The 18,569-nt window shown below is 51.7% G+C and overlaps 2 protein-coding genes across 4 annotated transcripts; both read left to right on the top strand.

Moving 5' to 3' along the window:
• Window positions 1-486: 486 nt before the first annotated feature.
• Window positions 487-6,695, top strand: Emx2 (empty spiracles homeobox 2). Of its 2 annotated transcripts, XM_004659300.2 has the most exons (3): window positions 487-922; window positions 2,851-3,035; window positions 5,270-6,695. In XM_004659300.2, the coding sequence occupies exons 1-3, from the start codon at window positions 523-525 to the stop codon at window positions 5,435-5,437; spliced, it is 753 nt and encodes a 250-aa protein (XP_004659357.1). In that variant the 5' UTR covers window positions 487-522; the 3' UTR covers window positions 5,438-6,695. The 2 variants fall into 2 exon arrangements, with proteins under 2 accessions (XP_004659357.1, XP_004659358.1); XM_004659301.2 differs by lacking the exon at window positions 2,851-3,035 and having other exon boundaries at window positions 5,270-5,373.
• A 2,915-nt stretch (window positions 6,696-9,610) lies between these two features.
• Window positions 9,611-18,313, top strand: LOC123455297. 2 transcript variants are annotated; one of them, XR_006633810.1, is made up of 5 exons: window positions 9,611-9,752; window positions 10,323-11,742; window positions 12,648-12,885; window positions 13,046-13,170; window positions 18,203-18,313. XR_006633810.1 is itself a non-coding variant. In XM_045135699.1 (2 exons), the coding sequence occupies exon 2, from the start codon at window positions 10,406-10,408 to the stop codon at window positions 11,081-11,083; it is 678 nt and encodes a 225-aa protein (XP_044991634.1). In that variant the 5' UTR covers window positions 9,611-9,752; window positions 10,323-10,405; the 3' UTR covers window positions 11,084-11,839. The 2 variants fall into 2 exon arrangements, 1 of the variants encoding a protein (XP_044991634.1); XM_045135699.1 differs by lacking the exons at window positions 12,648-12,885; window positions 13,046-13,170; window positions 18,203-18,313 and having other exon boundaries at window positions 10,323-11,839.
• The last annotated feature ends 256 nt before the right edge of the window (window positions 18,314-18,569 follow it).

The following is an 18,569-nucleotide window of genomic DNA, read 5'->3' as shown; positions in this document are numbered from 1 at the left end:
CTCATGAACTAACAAATCGTTTGCACAACTTGTGAAGAAGCGGGCACTTCCATGGATTGTCCTTGGACTTAGGGCGCCCTGCCCGCCTTTTGCAGAGGAGAGAAAACTTTTTTTTTTGGCCTCCCCCCCCCAGAGAAACTTTCCCCCCCTCCTCCTTGCCTTTAATTCCACCCTCCCCACCACCACCACTACGCCATCTCTCCAAAAAAAAAAAAAAAAAAATTACCCCAATCCACGCCTGCAAATTCTTCTGGAAGGATTTTTTCCCCCCTCTCTCCAGGTTGGGCGCGTTTGGTTCAAGATTCTCGGGATCCTCGGCTTCGCCTCTCCTTCCCCCTCCCCCCTCCTTTCCTTTTTTCCTTTCCTTCCTTTCTTCCTTCCTTCCCTCCCCCCACCCCAAACAAACGAGTCCCCAATTCTCTCCGGTCCTCGCCGCCGCGGGCAGCGGGCGGCGGAGGCAGCGCGCGCCGCGGGTCGGTGGCCGGGAGTGGGGAGCCCCGGGCGCCCGCTCCTCGGCGCAGCATGTTCCAGCCGGCGCCCAAGCGCTGCTTCACCATCGAGTCGCTGGTGGCCAAGGACAGTCCCCTGCCCGCCTCGCGCTCCGAAGACCCCATCCGTCCCGCGGCGCTCAGCTACGCCAACTCCAGCCCCATCAACCCGTTCCTCAACGGCTTCCACTCGGCCGCCGCGGCCGGCAGGGGCGTCTACTCCAACCCGGACTTGGTGTTCGCCGAGGCGGTCTCGCACCCGCCCAACCCCGCCGTGCCCGTGCACCCCGTGCCGCCGCCGCACGCCCTGGCCGCCCACCCCCTGCCCTCCTCGCACTCGCCACACCCCCTCTTCGCCTCTCAGCAGCGGGACCCGTCCACGTTCTACCCCTGGCTCATCCACCGCTACCGGTATCTGGGCCATCGCTTCCAAGGTACGTGCCACGTCGCGGGGACCGCAGCGCGCGCCGCTCCCCCGCCGCATCCTTGTCCCCGTCCCGCCTCCCCCACCCTTTAGGCACCCGGCCTGGTCCGGGTGGGAGTCGGGCCAGGCCTCGGGCTCAGCTTGCTTTCTCCTGCTCGCGGGCCCGCGCACCGGGTTCGGAAACTGGGCAGCCAGGGGCCCTGGTGCTGGGTTCCATCCCCGCCGCCCCCACCCCCCCAATCTCCGACAAGCTATGGCTTGTTTGGGGTAGCTGGCCGGTCTGCCACTTGACCCTTCGAAAGGGGTGCGAACGAGATGTCCCCCCAACAGGGATGACTAGGACAGCGTGCGCAGCGTGCCCGCCGCCGACCCAGAGCCCGAGGTGTCCCCAGACTCCCGCTCCCCTCGACCGCGTCTCCGGCCGCTCGCCTCTAAGCGCCGGGACAGGGCCTGGTCTCCTTTTCCACCCACTCGATACCCCTCCGACTTCTTGGTCTCTGAAGGCGAGGGGAGACTTTCGTTACCCGAGAAGACTATTTCTTTCCTCCGTTGTTTTTTTTTTTTTTAAATGGAGGCCCGGAAAGGGGCGGGAAGGGAGTGGGTGAAAATCTCCAGGGCTCGGTTCTCCCGTGGCGACCCGTTGACTTGGGGTCCCCACCAGGCTGCCTCAGGAAGGCGGGTTCTGTCTGGTTTCTGTTTTCCTTTCTTTTAAAAGGAATGAGCTAGGACAAGAGAAGGCCTGGGAGGGGAGGATATGTCTTCGTGTTTTCATTTCTTGCTATTTTAAATATTTGGGTTTTTTTTTCCCCCCTAGGTGGATTCGGTCTGCTAGGGAAGTTTAAACTTTAGGGAAAGGATCTTGTCATTAGCTAACCGAGCCTAGTCTATACGACCAAACTCCAGCGAAAGCCGATCAATACTGAGCGAGTTAGTTGTCCATTCAATAACCCTTGGCACTCCTACCAGACCATAGAATGGGTAGATGGCATGCTCTTCCTTATTTAAAACAAAAAATCAAAAAACCTTTCATCCCTAGTCCTGTATTGAATTTGCCCACTTCCCCGCTTCGACTGTCCGCTGGTTTTTCATTGTTTGGGCTTTTGGTGGATCAATTTCCTGCTCTAATAAGAGAACCCAAAAACGCTCTCAAAGTTGAAGAGCCTCGGCTTCCTCATTCCTTCCCAGCCGCGATCTGGGGTCCCCCCCCCCCCAGAGCTCGGGCGGCCAGGATCTTCGCGGCCGCAGACAGCCGCAAGTCGGTCACCCCAGGGTTCTCTGCAACCGGGGAGCCCCGGAGCCGGGTCCTCGGGTGGCGGCCGCGGAAACAGCCTGGCGCACTCGCTGGGGAGATTTCTGCGGGAGGAGTCCGGCTGCAACGTCTCGCCTGACCCCCAAAAGATAGGCAACCCCCCAATATACACACACAAATACACAAATCCTCGAGAAAACTGGATAGTGCCTGCCGCCTCTCCACTCAAAGGCCAAAGTTTCTAGAGAGGTTCAAAAGAAAAGAAGCTTTAGTTTTTATTAAGGTTGTTATCATTTGGAAGAGGTGGGCGCCCATCACGTAGCCCCGACTCTGCCATCCCTTCCCACGCCCCGGGCGCGGGGCGAGAGGTTGGTGCGGTCGGAGGCGCCAGGGCGGTCGCGGAACCCGCAGAGGTTGGGAGCTCGGGGAACTGTCCCCTCTGAGACCAGCTGTTGGTTGGGTACCATCCAGGTGGAGCCCAGGGCGGCCTCCCGGGCCTGGCAGCTGGGCCTTGCGAAGGCCAGTGGCTCCGGAGGTTCCGGCGCCCGCCGCCGACTTCTGCGGAGGCCCACGGAGCTAAGCCCGGCCAGCCCGGCTCGGGAGAAGGAGGCGGCTCCGGGAAGCTTCCTAAAGGCACGTTTGCTGTGTTTCCCCCACCCCTCCCGACACACCCCACCCCCACTTTGCAGGGAACGACACAAGCCCCGAGAGTTTCCTTTTGCACAACGCACTGGCCCGAAAGCCGAAGCGGATCCGAACCGCCTTCTCGCCGTCCCAGCTTCTAAGACTGGAGCACGCCTTTGAGAAGAATCACTACGTGGTGGGCGCGGAGAGGAAGCAGCTGGCGCATAGCCTCAGCCTTACGGAAACTCAGGTGAGGGTGGCTCGGCGCCCAGGGTACCCCAACCTGCCTGCCCGAACCGTCCTTTTCGAGACTGCGGACCCAGGCGGCTGATGCCCAGTACTGCGGCAGAGCGGCGGAGGCTCGCAGTGGGCACTCTGCAGAAGGCCCAGTGCCTAGGTCCACGCGAGTGCTCTGGATTTGCAACTTTCCAGGGACTCATGTCTGTGGTACTCCAGAAAAGGGGGGTGAGAGCAGAAATGATCTGCCCAGCTGTCTGGCCCCGAAAATGTTTCATTAAGACACCTCTGCAGGTTTTCGGGGAGACTTTTGGTGTGAATTTTGAGACCCAGCTTGGGGTCCTGGTTGAGTCAAATTACAGCGGGATGCCCTGGTGGTTGGGGTTTAGGCGGTAAAGGATAAGGAGTAAGCTCTGAGCGACTTCGGGCCCTTGACTTTCTGGATCCCTGGTTACCCTCCTCCAGGAGGCGAGAAGGGATCCAGAGTAGGCCTGGCAGGCCGGGTGTACCCCAAATCCGAGGGATGAAGCTAGCGGGCTGCCGAGAGGGCTCGCCTCTGGGGACCGGCCTTTCTGCGCCGCTGGGTGGCCAGGTGCACCTGGCTTGGGTCCCTGGGTGTAGAAGGGGTTCGGGGCTACAGTAGGTGCTACTGTACTCTGAGCCACAGGGAGGGGTCAAAGTTCCCAGTAAACAGTAATGTTTTCAGGCAGATTAACTTTTAACACTTATTTTCTGGGAAGAGCGAAAAGGTCGAGGTTTTTGTTTTTAAAACGTCCCCCTCCGCGCGGTGTGTGTGTGTGTGTGTGTGTGTGTGTGTGTGTGTGTGCGTGCGTGCGTGTAGAGGTCTACCCCCCCCTCCCAGGGCCTCGCAGGTTTGTGCCTGCCGGACGGACACGAGGCAGGTTCCTGCAGATTTCTCCCAGACCGCCGAGGCAGAGGTGGTCTTTGTCCCCCTTGCTGCCCATGCGGCCTGGAGTCTTTGTGTGCATGTCAAGCCCGGAGCGCACGTCGCGCGCCTTGGGCAAGTACCAGGGGGAGAAATTAACCGTCCAACCCCCCCCCCCACCCCCGACACCCTCAATTAGCCAACTCAAAGTAAAATTAAACTCGGCCTTGTTCCTGCCCTGCTTTTTTCATGAGGCACTTTGGGGGGACATGGGCAATGGGGAGAACCAGCCAACCCTAATGTAGTCTTAAAGGAGAGAGTAGAGCGTGACCTCAGGGGCCCTGGGGCTTTAGCTGAGCTTGGCCCCTGCTGTCAGGATGTGTGTGGGTCCTGGAATATTGGCTGTGCAGTCGCTGTGGTGTTCTACAGCCTAACGCTACTCCTGGCAGCCGGGACAGTTACTGTTAGCTCTGGTTGCTTAGTGAGGATCCACCACCTAACTTTCCCAGAGGGGACATTGGATGTTAACTGACTTTAATACCAAATGCTCCCTAGACCTAGTAGTAGCGGCCCGGGGAGGCCAGGCTGCCAGCTCCACCTTGGTGGAAAAGTATTGAAGCCTAGCCTGAGGTTGATTTACGCTGTTCTGGGGCCTGGGCAGGAGCTGAAAAGCGGGCCTCGGTCTTTCTCTCCCGCTTCTCATTCAGTTTCTCTTTTCCTTCTGTTCTTTCCTAAGCTTTCACTTTTGGGTGAGTTCTGAGGCCCACATACCTCACTGTCCGCTTGGCTTCCTCGGGCCCCATCCCACTCTTGCTCACCTGCCAGAGTCCCCCACCATGAGGCCTGGACCCTGGCAAACCCCATCCTCTACTGAGGGGCCTGTTCTGCCAGAGGAAGGACTATATTTAGGCACCCGCCAGACCTGCAGAAAATAGAAAGCACATTGGAACCGCAGAGCCTTCCTTGCAGTTGCTGGCTGGGTGCACTAGGACCACGTCTCTTTATCTTTCCTGACTCGTTTTTTATTTGGATTCTCATTCTTTGCAAGACTTCTGCTCTCAGTGAGATGTGTGTGTGTGTGCCCTGGGCAGTGCCATGGAAGTTAAAGGCTGATTGCCTTCTGGGCCTTGAGGCCCTGGGGAGAGGCTCTTGGGAAGGGTTGAGAAGGTCAGGGAGCCAAGTTTCCTACATAGGGGTTGAGCTCTTGGAGGGGAGGTCTGGGGTGGCCAGACCTTAGAATATTCATCCAGGGGACTGAGCTTTCTTCACTTTGGACTGAGGCTGGGCTGGGGCAGGGTTCCCGCTATAGATAGGAGGGTGCTGAGTAGCATCTAACGTGCCCCGCCTGCCTCTCCCCGCAGGTAAAAGTATGGTTTCAGAACCGGAGAACGAAATTCAAAAGGCAGAAGCTAGAGGAAGAAGGCTCAGATTCGCAACAGAAGAAAAAAGGGACACACCACATTAACCGGTGGAGAATCGCCACCAAGCAGGCGAGTCCGGAGGAAATAGACGTGACCTCAGATGACTAAAAACACAAACCTAGCCCCACAAAAATGGACAACATGGAGCAAAAGAGAGACAGGGAGAGGCAAGGAAGAAGGAAAAGAAACAAAACTGCACACGCATTCAAGGAGGCAGGGAGAGGGGGATCAGAGAGCCGCGGTGCTCACAGCGGACAGCGAGGGTACTGGACCGTGCTTGGGATGGCAGAGGACGGAGCCCCTTCATCAACATGCAACCCTCGTCTAAAGAGGCAGCTGAGTGAGTGAGAGACAGAAAGAGGGAAGAGAGAGAGAGACAGAGAGAGAGAGAGATCTTATCCTGGCAAAGGTGCACTCTGACCAGGGGAGCCGCCTGTCAAACACCAAACCAGGGAAACAAGATGATTGACAGGTATTCTGTTTATCGCAGTCCACTTTAGAAAAAAAAATACGATATTTTAAACAACCAGGCACAGGACTTTTAATTTTGCACTTCGCAGTGTTCCTCCCCATTTTAAATTAGTAACAATACGTGAAATTCCAACCTAGCCCCCCACCCCACACCTGTTTCAAAAACTTGAATTGCATGTAGCAGTGGTTGAGCGAATGGTGTCTAAAGACAAAATGAATTGTAATTTCACTTTCCTTTGAAGACAGGTTCTGTGTGCTTTTTAATTTTGATTTTTTTTTCCGAGAAATGTGCAGTCTGTAAACACTTTTTGATACCTTCTGACGTCAAAGTGATTGTGAAAGCTAAATGAAATAGGCTCGGAGATAGTTGGTCCTCTTACAGAGAAACGGGGAGCAAGATGAAGATAGGGGTGGGTACCCACAAGAATCAGAGCTTGTGCTGGAACAAACAAAACCTAAATTAATTCCATTTCTTGGACATTCCCTTTCCTAAACATTGAGACTTTAAACTGCCAAGTCAACTTCTCCTTTTAGTGGTTGGAGAAATTGACTGACTGCAACCACTCAATGTAATGGCCATTCCGAACTTTAAATCTGTCTATTGCAAAATAAATAAATAAATAAATAAATGATACAAAACCACGGAAGGAAGGACTGCAGGTATGGGGATGATGTTAGTGTGGCCAAGGACATGCGGCAAGTTTTCAAGCACTGAGTTTCTCTTCCAAGACCATAGATTTACTAAAGAGAGTGACAAACGCTTCCTTAATGTCTTCTATACCAGAATGTAAATATTTTTGTGTTTTGTGTTAATTTGTTAGAATTCTAACACACTATATACTTCCAAGAAGTATGTCAATGTCAATATTTTGTCAATAAAGATTTATCAATATGCCCTCAGTGTAGTTGTCTTGAGAAATGGAAGTGGATCTTTACAAAAAGTATCAAATTTGCGGTCATTTCCCAGCTGGGTTCACGAATCTCCAAATCTCCACACGCAAAAGGTCCAGACCTATGAGGGGTGTTTAAAAGAGAGGTTTCAGGGGAAAAGGAAGATGACTGAGATGGTCACTTTCAGAAAAGGGAGCGGAGGCAGTTTTTGCAAACAGACTTTCGCCAGTGGGGTCCCTTCCATGCTTTGGTAAGGGAGATTAGTTTCAACTTTGGATTTAAAAATGCTTACTTTTCTTTATCTGTTTTTTTCCCCCTAAGTGTAGAATTTAGTTAAGAATTGAAGAATATTCCCTCCAGGAACAGAGCCAAATCGGAGTCCTGGGACTTCTAAAGTTGGTTTCTGACTTCAAACCCCTTAAGGACAAGTCTTCCCTGCCCCCTGTCTTCCTGCTCTTCTTCCCTCCTTCCTTCCTTTCTTCCTTTTACTCTCCCAGGCCCCAATCTGATGAAGGTAAAGGATGAGCTGAAAGGTCCCAGGAGCCTTATAAGGCAAGCATTCTGAGAAACCTTCAACTCTTAATTTTAACTTTAAAGAAAAAGTTGTAACCATTCTTGGAGGAAACTTAGCTTTATCCCTCCCCCTTCCCCCTTCTGGGGGTCTGAGGTTGTTTTTGCATGCTTCATTTGCTTCTTATCCTGATAGGGCTGCATTAATCAGTTTTATTTCCATTGATAGAGAAACCTCGTCTGTTCTGTTCGAGCTACAAAGCGTCCTGTGAGCTTTTGTGAAAGTGCAAATCAGTTTAAGCAATTATCATACCAGGAATATGAAGGGGAAAGAGGAGGCCTTGCCCAGTGGTCTCCTTTAATCTCTTAATCCATGGATCCAGGGGGGCTGCCTGGACATAATTTAGGACAATCTCCCCACCCTTTACACTGTGATAAGGCCAAGTTACAATGCAGGGCAAAAATACAAGCTTCGTTAAACATCCTGCCTTGAAAAGTTGAGATTAGACATTCTGTGCACGTGTGGGGGACTATAGGGCAGTATGGAAATTTTTTTTTTTCTTTCTGTTTTTCCTCCCCTCCTCTAAAGTAGAATTCATTCTCTGTCTCCCACTTTTTGCCCCCTTTACCTATGCAGTCACCTCTTCTCCCCACGGTTTCTATCTTCTGGTAGAGGTGGCTGCTCACGTAGTTTGTTTTCAAAGACCGGTCCCGCAGAGTTGGGGGTGGGGAGGTTCCGGGAGACCAGGGCTCACCTCACACTGGGACAGGTGCAGCGGGTGTACCTGCAAACCCGGGTGGGACTGCGGCTGCTCCCAAGGGGTGCCTTCGGGCTGTCTGGGGTGCTTGGCGGTCCCTGTGCCTGAGCCATAGCCCTTCCTCTTGAACAAGTGCAGGTGACCTTTTCTTGCCACTCACCTTCCAAAAGTTGGGATGGCTCAAACACAGGCGGCTAAAATGGAAACTGACCTTTCCAGGAAAAAAAAAAAAAAAAATCCCATCTTGATAAAAGGCTACTTTCTGCAGGAACCACATACTTAATCTTTTTTTTTTTTAAGTTCAAGAAAGGAGGGTGGACGTGAAGATTTTTTTTTTTTAAGGTAAATGTCCTATGTACAACAACAGCAACAAAATCATCAGAGAATACTATTAGCTTTGAGGGGGAAAAAAACCTAAAAGCTTTATTACAACCCAAGCTTTGAAAATAGGGGGGATTAGGCGGCTGAAAGGGTCCCACAATGGTAAGAAGAAAAGGTTTCATGCTAATGAGGTTAATGCCCTTTGTATCTCGGGCCTCCACATCTTCATTACGCGCTATCTCCGGCTGCACGGAGCGGCTCAGAGAGTCGCAATCCACTCCAACGCCCCCCTTCCCGGCCCAAAGAAGGATTTGATAGCAGCTCTGTTCAAACTAGATAATTATATCTTTTCAAGTCGGAATTAAGATAAAGAAAGTGAAGCAGAGGCGGCTCGCCTTGATCCACTGCAAACAAATTTGGCGCACTTTCGAGTCCTTCCCCCGCCTCAAAAAGGCAGGACAGTCAGCTTATTAACCGCTCGTTTGCTTTATTAATTCATCTATTTAAAGTGGCAGGATTAGAACGTCTAATGTGGACGCGGGCTGCCGTAGCGCTGAGGAATATAAATATTTGCGAGATGCCATCCCACGATGCCTATCTGGGCGTGGGGTTCCGGGCAGGGCGCGTGTGCTCTGCCGCTGCGTCCCCTTCGCGGTGCGCCCGTGCTGGGTTGGAACCCCCGGGAAATGGGCGCTCGTGGTATGTGGATGCCAGGCCTGGATGTCCCTGGGCTGTGCGTTCTGCCCAGGGCACAGCCAACTAACTCACTGTACGCAAGTTGCCCCTTGACCTGATTGTGACTCCGGATGAAGATGTAGATTACAAGTTTGATACATGTCCACTTTCCTTTTTGATGACTTGAGGGTCTTCCCTGTGAATCCCCTTGTGCCAAGTGGATATTCAGGAGAGCCGGGTTTTCAGTTTTCTCTACCCTGCCAGTATTAAATGGACTGACTAGGCCACGTAAACGGGAAAGGGCTGCAGTTCCTTGCTAGGTGCACGTGGGATTTGAGCGTTCCTCGCCTCAGAACCTGTTCCTCCTAAAGGGCTCTGGAGTGGCTAAAGCCCTGGGCCTGTGATAGTTACCCTTCCCCAGCTCTCGTTCGGGTGTCTGGGGCTCCCTCTCACTGGGACTCAGCTCCTGGCAGTCCAGCCGAGTCAAGAGCGGGAGCGTTGGCCGCGGCCCGAAACCTGCCGGGCCACTTTTGTGCTAGGGGCGGATTGTGGCAGCCCCGGAGGCGCGCCAAGCCGGCCAGGCAGAAAGGGGGCTCGGGCCTGCGCGCGGCTGGGGAAACCTCGGCTCCTCCCCGTCCCCGCCTCGAGTCGCAGAGGAAACAAAGTCCCGGACGCTCGAGCAGCACGGGGAGGGCTTCTGGTTGTTCCCAGGCCGGCCGGCCGGCCTCGTTCCCCGTTGGGGAGCTAGGGGCCAGGCTGGGCTATCCACACGTGGGCAGTTGCGAGTTGGCATAAGGGTGAGTTAGCGTGAGGGTCGGTGATGGTGCGTTTGCGTGGGTGTGCGTGTGTTTGTCTGGGGTTCAGCTGTGCTTGCGGATTGTGGAGATGCGATTGTGTCTCACTCAGGGACTATTCATTTGTTCGAGGCATAGATTTCGAGGTTAGAGTTCTTTGAATGGATCATGGCAGGATGTCTGTCTTTGCGTGTGCGTGCGTGCGTGCGTGTGTGTGTGTGTGTGTGAGAGAGAGAGAGAGAGAGAGAGAGAGCAAGCGAGCGAGCTTTCTTTTATTGTTTTGAGTAAGGGCAGGAACCTGCAGTTGTAGGTATGCGGATGGAGTGCCTATTGCAGGTGGGGCACGCAGTTTATTGGGTTTGTGTACCAGGTCTGCTTACAGAGGCTGTCTGCTGAAGTTGTCCATCTCAGAGGACCGGGGTGTGTTGTGACTGTAGGGGACACTTAGTGTTTTTTGCCTATTGGGGTTTAGCCTTAGGTTGGGGGTGGTGTTCCCGAGGCGCCACCAGCCTTCAGAGTTTGGCAAACAACAGCCGGGGTTTGTAACTGTACTTTTTTTTTCCCCCTTCTCAGGGCAGGCCTTTATTATTCCGGCAATCAGCGCTTGATTTATTTGGGTGACGCCTCGGAGCAGCCGCGGGCGGGCGGGGCAGAGGATGCAGGCCTACAGCGCAGGGCCACCGCGCCGGATGCAGAGCCCGGATGCCGCGGAGTCACCAGTCTCAGCCACCCCCTCCCCATTTATTTTCCTCTATCAGCCCCGTATCATGGGGGGTGGGGGGAATGGGAGTTTTGAGAACCCTCTGACCCTAGCCATGACCCCGCTCCGGGAGGCAGTTTCTCCAGGCGCGACGCAGTGCGCCAGGAAACCCGAGGCGGTGCCACGCTTGAAAGCGAAAGGTCCATTCATCAGCCGCGCCCGGCGTCTAATTGGCCTTTTGTTCATTAGTGCCTGTTGCCCAGCGGGGGAGCTTGGGAGGGCCCTGGAGCTGCAAGTCGGGGTGCTTGGTGCGGGCCGGGGGCTCGTGCCCGGGGTGGAGGTCTCCGGCAAAAGCGCCTCGCGCTCCTCCGAGGGGGCGCCAGAGCGCGCCAAAGATCGCAACCACGTGTGCCAACGCTCTCCCCCAAGCTGCTCTCTAAGCCTCGGGGCCTGGTTCGGGGGCTTGGGGAGGCGCCGACTTCCTCTCCGTCTCTTCCTCCACCTGCACTCTGCTTTCCGCGCCCTTGAGATTTCAGATCCGCCTTCCTGCCTCTCCCAAGTTCCCGGCCCAGCCTTTGGCTCTGGGGCTGAGTTGGACTCACGTCTTGACTTTTTCTTCTTTCACCCTGGCTAGCCACTCACCACCTACGCCAGTCCTCTCTCCTTACGCACCAACCCTCGCTATCTTGGAGCTGGCACCCCACTTCGCTGGCAGGGGCCTTTAGAAACTGGCACATGCCAGGGAAGTGGGAGTCGTCCACACTTTAGGGATCAGATGGGGTGGGAGACCAAGCCTCCTCCTCCACTCTAAAGGGCACCTCCCTCTCCAAGTCAAACCCAATTTCCTTGTTCCTAGCTCCCATCCCATACCCAATTTCCAATCCAAACCCGGACGCCCCTTTCTACTCCACCCTGATGGATTCGCTGCACACCAGCCCGAAGAGTTCTAGAGACAGCTCAGGCGGCCCAGCATTAGTCCAATGGCCAAGACGCACCTGCGAGGTCACTGAGGTGCCGGGGCTGGGGTCGTTTGGGACAACAAGCCAGAAGGACCATTTTTGAATGTCCAATAGCCCGTCTGTCAGCAACCTCCCACATCTCCGTGCCTCCTGGACTCAGGCTGTCCCGACCCCTAGCCAGCTCTAGGTCCTGTATATAGTCCGTGACTCTATAGCCCTGGCTGGACCTTGACGTCAGGAAGAACTTGATCTTGCCTGCTTCACTCCTGCTTCTGAAACTGATCCTTGAAATGAGAGAACAGACTCTACACAATTCCCATGGCCTTGACATAAGGTACAGCGATAAATATACACCACTAATGAGCAATTACCATATAATCACCTTCCAATTAGCTCGCATAATGATGAATTAAACATTCTAGCAGGCGGGATTAGGTTTCTTACTTTGTATATTATTTACGAAGGCTATAGCTTCTGCAAAGAACCAAATATCAAATTAGATGGGGAATTTTCACTTGGGGGTAATTAGGTATTCAGACCAGCGGCTGTGTTCTGGTCACTTGTGCAAGGAGGCCTCCTGCAAGCAGCTGACCAGTTCGCTTCACCGTTTGTTTTCCCCATTTCCTTCTTTCTTTCAGGTTGTGACAGCCTTTCCTTTTCTCCTTTACCACCTTGGCCCATGGGGTGGGAGACTGGCGGGGGGCGGTGGCTGGGGTCGCCAGGACCTATCGTGGGGAACGACCTCAGTCTTGCAGGGAGGGTGCGGTACAGGCGTGGTGGGCCTTCTAGAGTCGGTCCCCGGAGCCCCGTCTGTGCTGGTCCCCATCCGCTTTTTTATTTGGCAGCCCAGGATGGACGCCGGAGGGCGGGGGCTTGGGAGGAAGCGACCTGAGAACCGACGTGGCTGCGGAGCGCGCAGGGTCCCGGGCGGCCGCCTCCTGCTCCGCTGGCTTCCCAAGGCGCCCGGGGGCGCTGCGGCCCGGCCTTCCTCGGGTCCCCTGGGGGGTGGGGCTCTGTGTTCACACTTTTCCGACTTTTACCCGCTGTTCCCGCCCTAGGTACTAGGAGGGAAACGGGGGAAGGGAATAAGGAAAGGAACCACAAACCTCCGCCCCGCCCGCAGCCACCTCTCCGGGTTCGGAAATGAATTTGGGCAAGAGATTAGTTCCTGATCTGATCTAGCGCGGCTGACATTTGGGAAGAAGATGAAAATGGCAGCTCAATTTCATTGTGAAACAGGGTCACTTCTCGGGGCTCTGCTCCCGGGAGAACGTGGACGCCCCTCCTCCTCCCCTAAACCAGAGGCACTCCTTGGAGCTGGAGAAGGGCAGCAAATTGCAGGACTGGCCGCCACAGGTTGAATGGTCGGGTAGAAGAAGGAAGCCAAGGGTCGGGGCCAGTTTTCTCCTCCCTCCACCACCTTGACCCATCAGGACTCTACTGGAGAAGCTCTTTCTTCCAGCCGTGCTCAGGGAAGGTGAGGAAGTTTCTGGAGGGCAATAAAGTGCAGTGTCCCCAAGACCTCCGTGTAGATCTGCGTGTCTGACCCAGGCAGAGGGTCTGGCCTACTTGGAGCTCTGGGCTGGTAGGAACTTGGAGCCAGGACTGTTCAGAAATGAAGCTTCTCTCTTCCCCAGACAGGCACAGCCACCGTAGATGAGGAAGAAGTTAAGATCATCCAGCACACCCCACAACATCTGGCCTCTGAGAGCAGCCAGGACTACCCCAGCAATGGCATGATCCTGAGTGTGCCAAGAGGGGGGTAGGTGGAGTCTTGCTTGTTCCAAGGATCCTGTGCTCCGAGGACAGACTCCTGGAGTGCTGGGTGCTTCCGGAGCTCTCTGTGGGGTACAGACCCTAGGGGGGTGTGACAGCCGGATCTTCAGGTCAGGTCAAAGATGAGTGGAATAATTATGCCCGAGTCTCCGGGTGTGAGTGGGGTGACCCAGAGCTCTGTGCCTGAGTTTGGCCATGCACTTTGCACGCTGCTGGCAGAGAATGTCTAAGTGCCCACACTTGAATGGGCTTGGGCATGCAGACCACAGAAAAAATACACACACACACACATAACACACACACACACACACACATATATATTTCAGGGGAACAGGACTTCTATACTCCACACTCAGTTTGTGTGTGGCTTAGAAACAGGCCTCTTTCTTCTGGTTGGACGGTGACCCTGTGGCCTAGCAACTGACACATATGTTGGATTTCAGGAACACATCCCCACCCTGGCCGCCTCGGTCAGGCTTCTTAAGTAGTACACAGTCTAAATTCCAGAAGCTGTAACTCTTGTACAGTCCCCTGTGTTGGGTGTGATATTCTGAGCGGATGCTGACCCTGTGGCCTAGTAATTCCCCCATGAGCTGGATTTCAGTGATACACCCCCACTCCCAGCCCCTTGGTCGGACTTCCTACACAGTGCACAGTCTGAGCTCCATTTGCTGGAACTCTGTAGGGTCCTTTGTGTTGGGTCCAGTATTCTGAGTGACTTTATCATCGAGATGCAGCTTTCCTCTGAGAAGCCACCCCTCCCCATGTACACCTAGCTGAGCACTATCCCTTGTCTCGGTCACAATACAGAGAATGTGAAAGACAACATGCATCACCACCTGTGACCCTCAGAGTCCCTGCACATTGTGTAAGGAAGGGCTGAGCCTCGGAGTGGACGCACATATGGGAATACTTGGGACTGTATGAGCGGGTGTGTGTGTGTGGGGGGGAGCACAGGTGTGGTTATGGGGCGGGTGTGACTGAGACTCAGTGAGGTAAATACGGGATGCAGCTGGCTTTCCACTTTGTGCAGCGCCCCCTTCAGTCCAGGAAGCCTGTCTCTGAAGGACGCATCCCATCTGCCCTCTGCTTCCTCCTCCCACACTCTTAAAGGACTGTAATTATGCCCTTCCACGAAAGCCAGAAGTGGTGTCTAATACTCCAGCTCACTTCAAGTGGAAGGTCGCTGCTTCTTTAAGTAAGTGGTGCCATGTTGATACAGATGTAGGGGCAACAGAGCACTCTGTAGGCCTCCTCTTCTTCTGTCCACACCCTCTGCCACCCTGCGGGATACTTCCCCCAAATCTTGGGTTTTCACAGCTGACAATGAGACATTATTTAGAATCTGCAGCAAGGATATACAGGATATAAAGGGATAGAAGATTGTGGCGCCCTGTGTGCACACGTGTTACTGTGTATGTAATGGCTGATGCCATGGAAACATCACCTGTCTGTGTACAGCCCTAGAGGAACAAGAGTTCCCGCGTGCTTGGAAGAGACCACGTGGGTCCCAAATCTGTGTGAGTCTAGCATCCAAGCTGATGCTCAGCTCACAAACCTCATCCCTTCTCCTGGCCTCTGGCTTAGGAAAGCCTTTGCTTCTGCTCTAAGCACCTACCACGAGCCAGGGTTTTGTACATCTTATCAGTTTGGCCCCCCTGCCCATTCCACCCTATGAATCAGATCCTTGGTGTCTGCCCTCCATTCCCACTGTCTGCATGGGTCTCCCTTCCTAGTGGAGACCCATGAGGCAATGAAGCATCCTTTGACACAAAGAGGACCTTCTGTTCTCTCCCTCCCACTCCACAAGTTAGTTTCTTCTATCAGTAAAAGAGACCAAACAGGTAGGACCCAGAGTGGCCCACACTGGACATGCACGCACCCTTTCTACTCCCTGTCTGGTTGTGAGTTTCATGTGTGGTGCCATATCTGTGCTGGGGTCAGAGAGGCAGCTGTACCCAGTAAGGGGGAAAGCTTTCCTTTGAGCCCTGCTTCTTCTCTGGGCACCTCTCTCTTCTTTCTTTCTGGGTGGAGAGAAGGGGAGTGGGACCAACACATGATTTATCCATACCACAAAATTTCTAATTGATAAAAATTTGAAAAAAAGGGGGGGGGGCTGGAGAGATGGCTTAGTGGTTAAGGCACTTCCCTTCAAAGCCTAATGACCCAGGTTCAATTCCCCAGAACCCACGTAAGCCAGATGAACATGGTAGCACATGCATGTGTAGGTCATTTGCAGTGGCTAGAGGTCTTGGTGCATCCATTCATTCTCTCTCTCTGTCTCATAAATAAATAGTAAGGAAATATTTTAAAAAAGAACTGGCATACAAGGGGGCGCACGCGTCTGGAGTTCGTTTGCAGAGGCTGGAAGCCCTGGCGCGCCCATTCTCTCTCTCTCCCTCTATCTGTCTTTCTCTCTGTGTCTGTCGCTCTCAAAAAAAAAAAAAAAGGACTTGCATATAATCTTCCTAGGAAGATGCAGAAAGAACTGCATGATGTATCATTTGATTGCAGTGGCATGTTTCCTCAGCTCCTTGACTGCTCCCCTCTAGATACAGTTCTGTACCTCTGGAATGCTAATGTCCTCTTTGCAATGTGCTTCCCAGAACAGAGTCCCAGGATCTTGGTGGTTCTGCTTAGTGCTGAGTAGATAGAACCCTTCCATTGCATGACAGTATTTGTTTGAGCTAATGCAGCCCAAGCTGGCATTGGTTTAGTTACAGAAGGTGGCCAGCCAGCTTTCCCTCCATGAAGGAATTCTACAGCAATGCCTGCCACCCCCCCGGGGGGTGTCATGACATTGGATTTGGATAGTCCCACGGCTGAGAAGCTCACTACCTCTCAATGTTGCTTTGTCTCTTCTTGGAATGGCTTGGAGTTTTAGGATGTTCTCTCAAAGTCCAGCTGATGATGTGACAATGATTGGCAGCATTTTCTCACTGCTTGTTACTTCCTGTTATTGTGACAAAACCTGCTGACTTACATAATAAGAGTGCAAATACTGCAATGTGGGCAGAGACCACCTTTAATGTGTTGTGAGGTAAACAGTGCCCACCCTCCAAATTCGGGCATTGAATTCCTAACTCCTGGTAATTCAGAATGTGACCTTATTTGGAGACAGGGTCTTTATAAAGCTGAGTTAAAATGAAGCTATTAAAAATGTTAAAATTATCCTTTATCCATTACAACTGGTGATCTTATAAGAAGAGGACATTTGGGACTAAGGTTGAGGTTCAGGAGAGTTCTAGCCTCAGCACTGGGGAGAAAAAATAAATAAAAAGAAAAGAGAAGTAGAGGAAATTTGGATATAGACAGGGACAGAGGAAAGATGATGTGAGAAGGAGCCATTTACAACCAAAGTTAGGGAGAGACCCTTTCTTCCCTCAGCAAGACTAACCCTGCACCTTCTTGGATTTCTAGTCTCTGGAGTTAGAGGAAAATAATTTCTGTTGTCCAAACCACTCCATCTGTTGTTCTACTTTATTTTAGTAACCTTAGCAAGTTTCTATAGGCGATCAAGCCAAGGCCAGTCTTGCTCTATCTTCTTTTCCCATGCCTTCCCCATCTTAGGCTGTTTTGAAGCATCTTTTAGGAATTGCATCTTTTCCCTAGTATCACTTTTAGCACTATCTCTAGTAGGATTTCTTTAAAAGCTTAACAAAATACAATGTTTCCTTAATAATTCTGTCCAGGAAGCGGTGCACTCATTTTTGAATGAGACTTCTGTGTGGTGATTCATGCCCATCTGGCTTGGGCTCTGGGCTCTTCTCAGAATTCAGCTTCTACTTTCCTTGAAGGTGGGATCTTTATGGATCCAGGTCAACCAGACACCCCAACTTTTGACCCTGGGAAGAAGGCTTTCTTGTGTTGACAAAGCTGGGAGAGGCTGTCCATTTCTGTCTTCCCTACCCTATATCCTCTGTCCCTGGCATGGGTAGTATCAGTCCAGTGATATAGCAAGAAGATCTGTAGGGTTTGTGAGTCTTATTTCACAAAAATGTTCCTGGAAATTTCTGTAAACCTTCTCCAAAGAAGCAAATATTGTGCCACATTGAAAGCAACATGCATTCCTTTTGCAGCCTGGATATGCAAAATCAAAACAGACCCAGAGAGAATATTTGATACACTGATTTGGAAACCACAAGAATAATATAAAGGTAATCTAAAGAATGATCAATGCTGAGGCATCAGAATATCTTATCTCAAATTATGTGGCAGAACCATAGTAACAAAAAAGCATGGCATGAGTAAACCAATGGAGTATAATAGAGGACTTAGAAATAAATCCACACAGCTAAGCCAATTAATTTTTGACAAAGTTGTCAAAGACATACAGTGGCAAAAAGACAGTTTCTTTATTATATGGTGCTGAGGAAGCTGGTTTTCTACATGTAGAAGAATGAAGATGGACTCATATCTCTCACCCTGCACAGAAATTAGGTCAAAATATATCAAAGATCTTAATGTAAGGCCTGTAACTCTGAAACTGATGGAGAAAAACTTAGGTAAAACACATCAAGATACAGGCTTATGGCATAGATTTTCTGAACAGAATTCCAATGGCACAGAAATAATACCAAGAGTTAACACATAAATGAGATTACATTAAACAATGATGCTTCCTCACAGCAAAGAAAACCATAACCAGAGCAAAGAGCCCACAGAATGAGAAAGAAACTTTGCTAACTACACAGAGAGGGGATCAATATCTACAATATATAAACAACTGAAAAAATTAAACAAAAAATCAATTTTTCAAGTCAATAAATGGGCTAGTGAACTGAACAGACTGTTCTCAAAAGAAGAAACAAACATGGCTACTTAATACTTTTTTTAAAAAAGTATTTAACCTCCTTAGTAACCATGGAGAAGCAAATTAAATACTTTTTGAAATTTCATCTCAGAGCTGGGCATGGAGACTCACGTTTTTAATCCCAGCACTCAGGAGGCAGAGGTAGGAGGATTGATGTGAGTTTAAGGCCACTCTGAAACTACAGTGAAATTTCTTCTCATTCTAGTCAGAATGGCTGTGATCAGGAAAGCAACTGACAACAAATTCTGGCAATGGTGTAGAGAAAGAGAGCCCTTCTTCACTACTGGTAGGTATGTAAACTTATGGAGCTAATACTGCAATCAGTGTAGGGGTTTCTGAAAAGAAAACTGAAAATAGAACTCGCATGTGGCCCGGCTCTACCACTCTTGGGCATATATTTAAAGAGCTTCAAGTCAACAAACCAGAGAGATGCTTGTACATCCATTTTTTTAAAAAAATATTTTCAAATTGCTTTTATTTACATATTTGAGAGTGACAGAGAGAGAAAGAGGGAGAGAGAAAGAGAGAGAGAATAAGGTGCGCCAGGGCATCCAGGCACTGCAAACGAACTC

The sequence above is a fragment of the Jaculus jaculus genome, chromosome 1 (genome assembly GCF_020740685.1).
Source record: "Jaculus jaculus isolate mJacJac1 chromosome 1, mJacJac1.mat.Y.cur, whole genome shotgun sequence".
Lineage (NCBI taxonomy): Eukaryota > Metazoa > Chordata > Mammalia > Rodentia > Dipodidae > Jaculus > Jaculus jaculus.
This window is presented reverse-complemented; position numbering and strand designations above follow the sequence as displayed.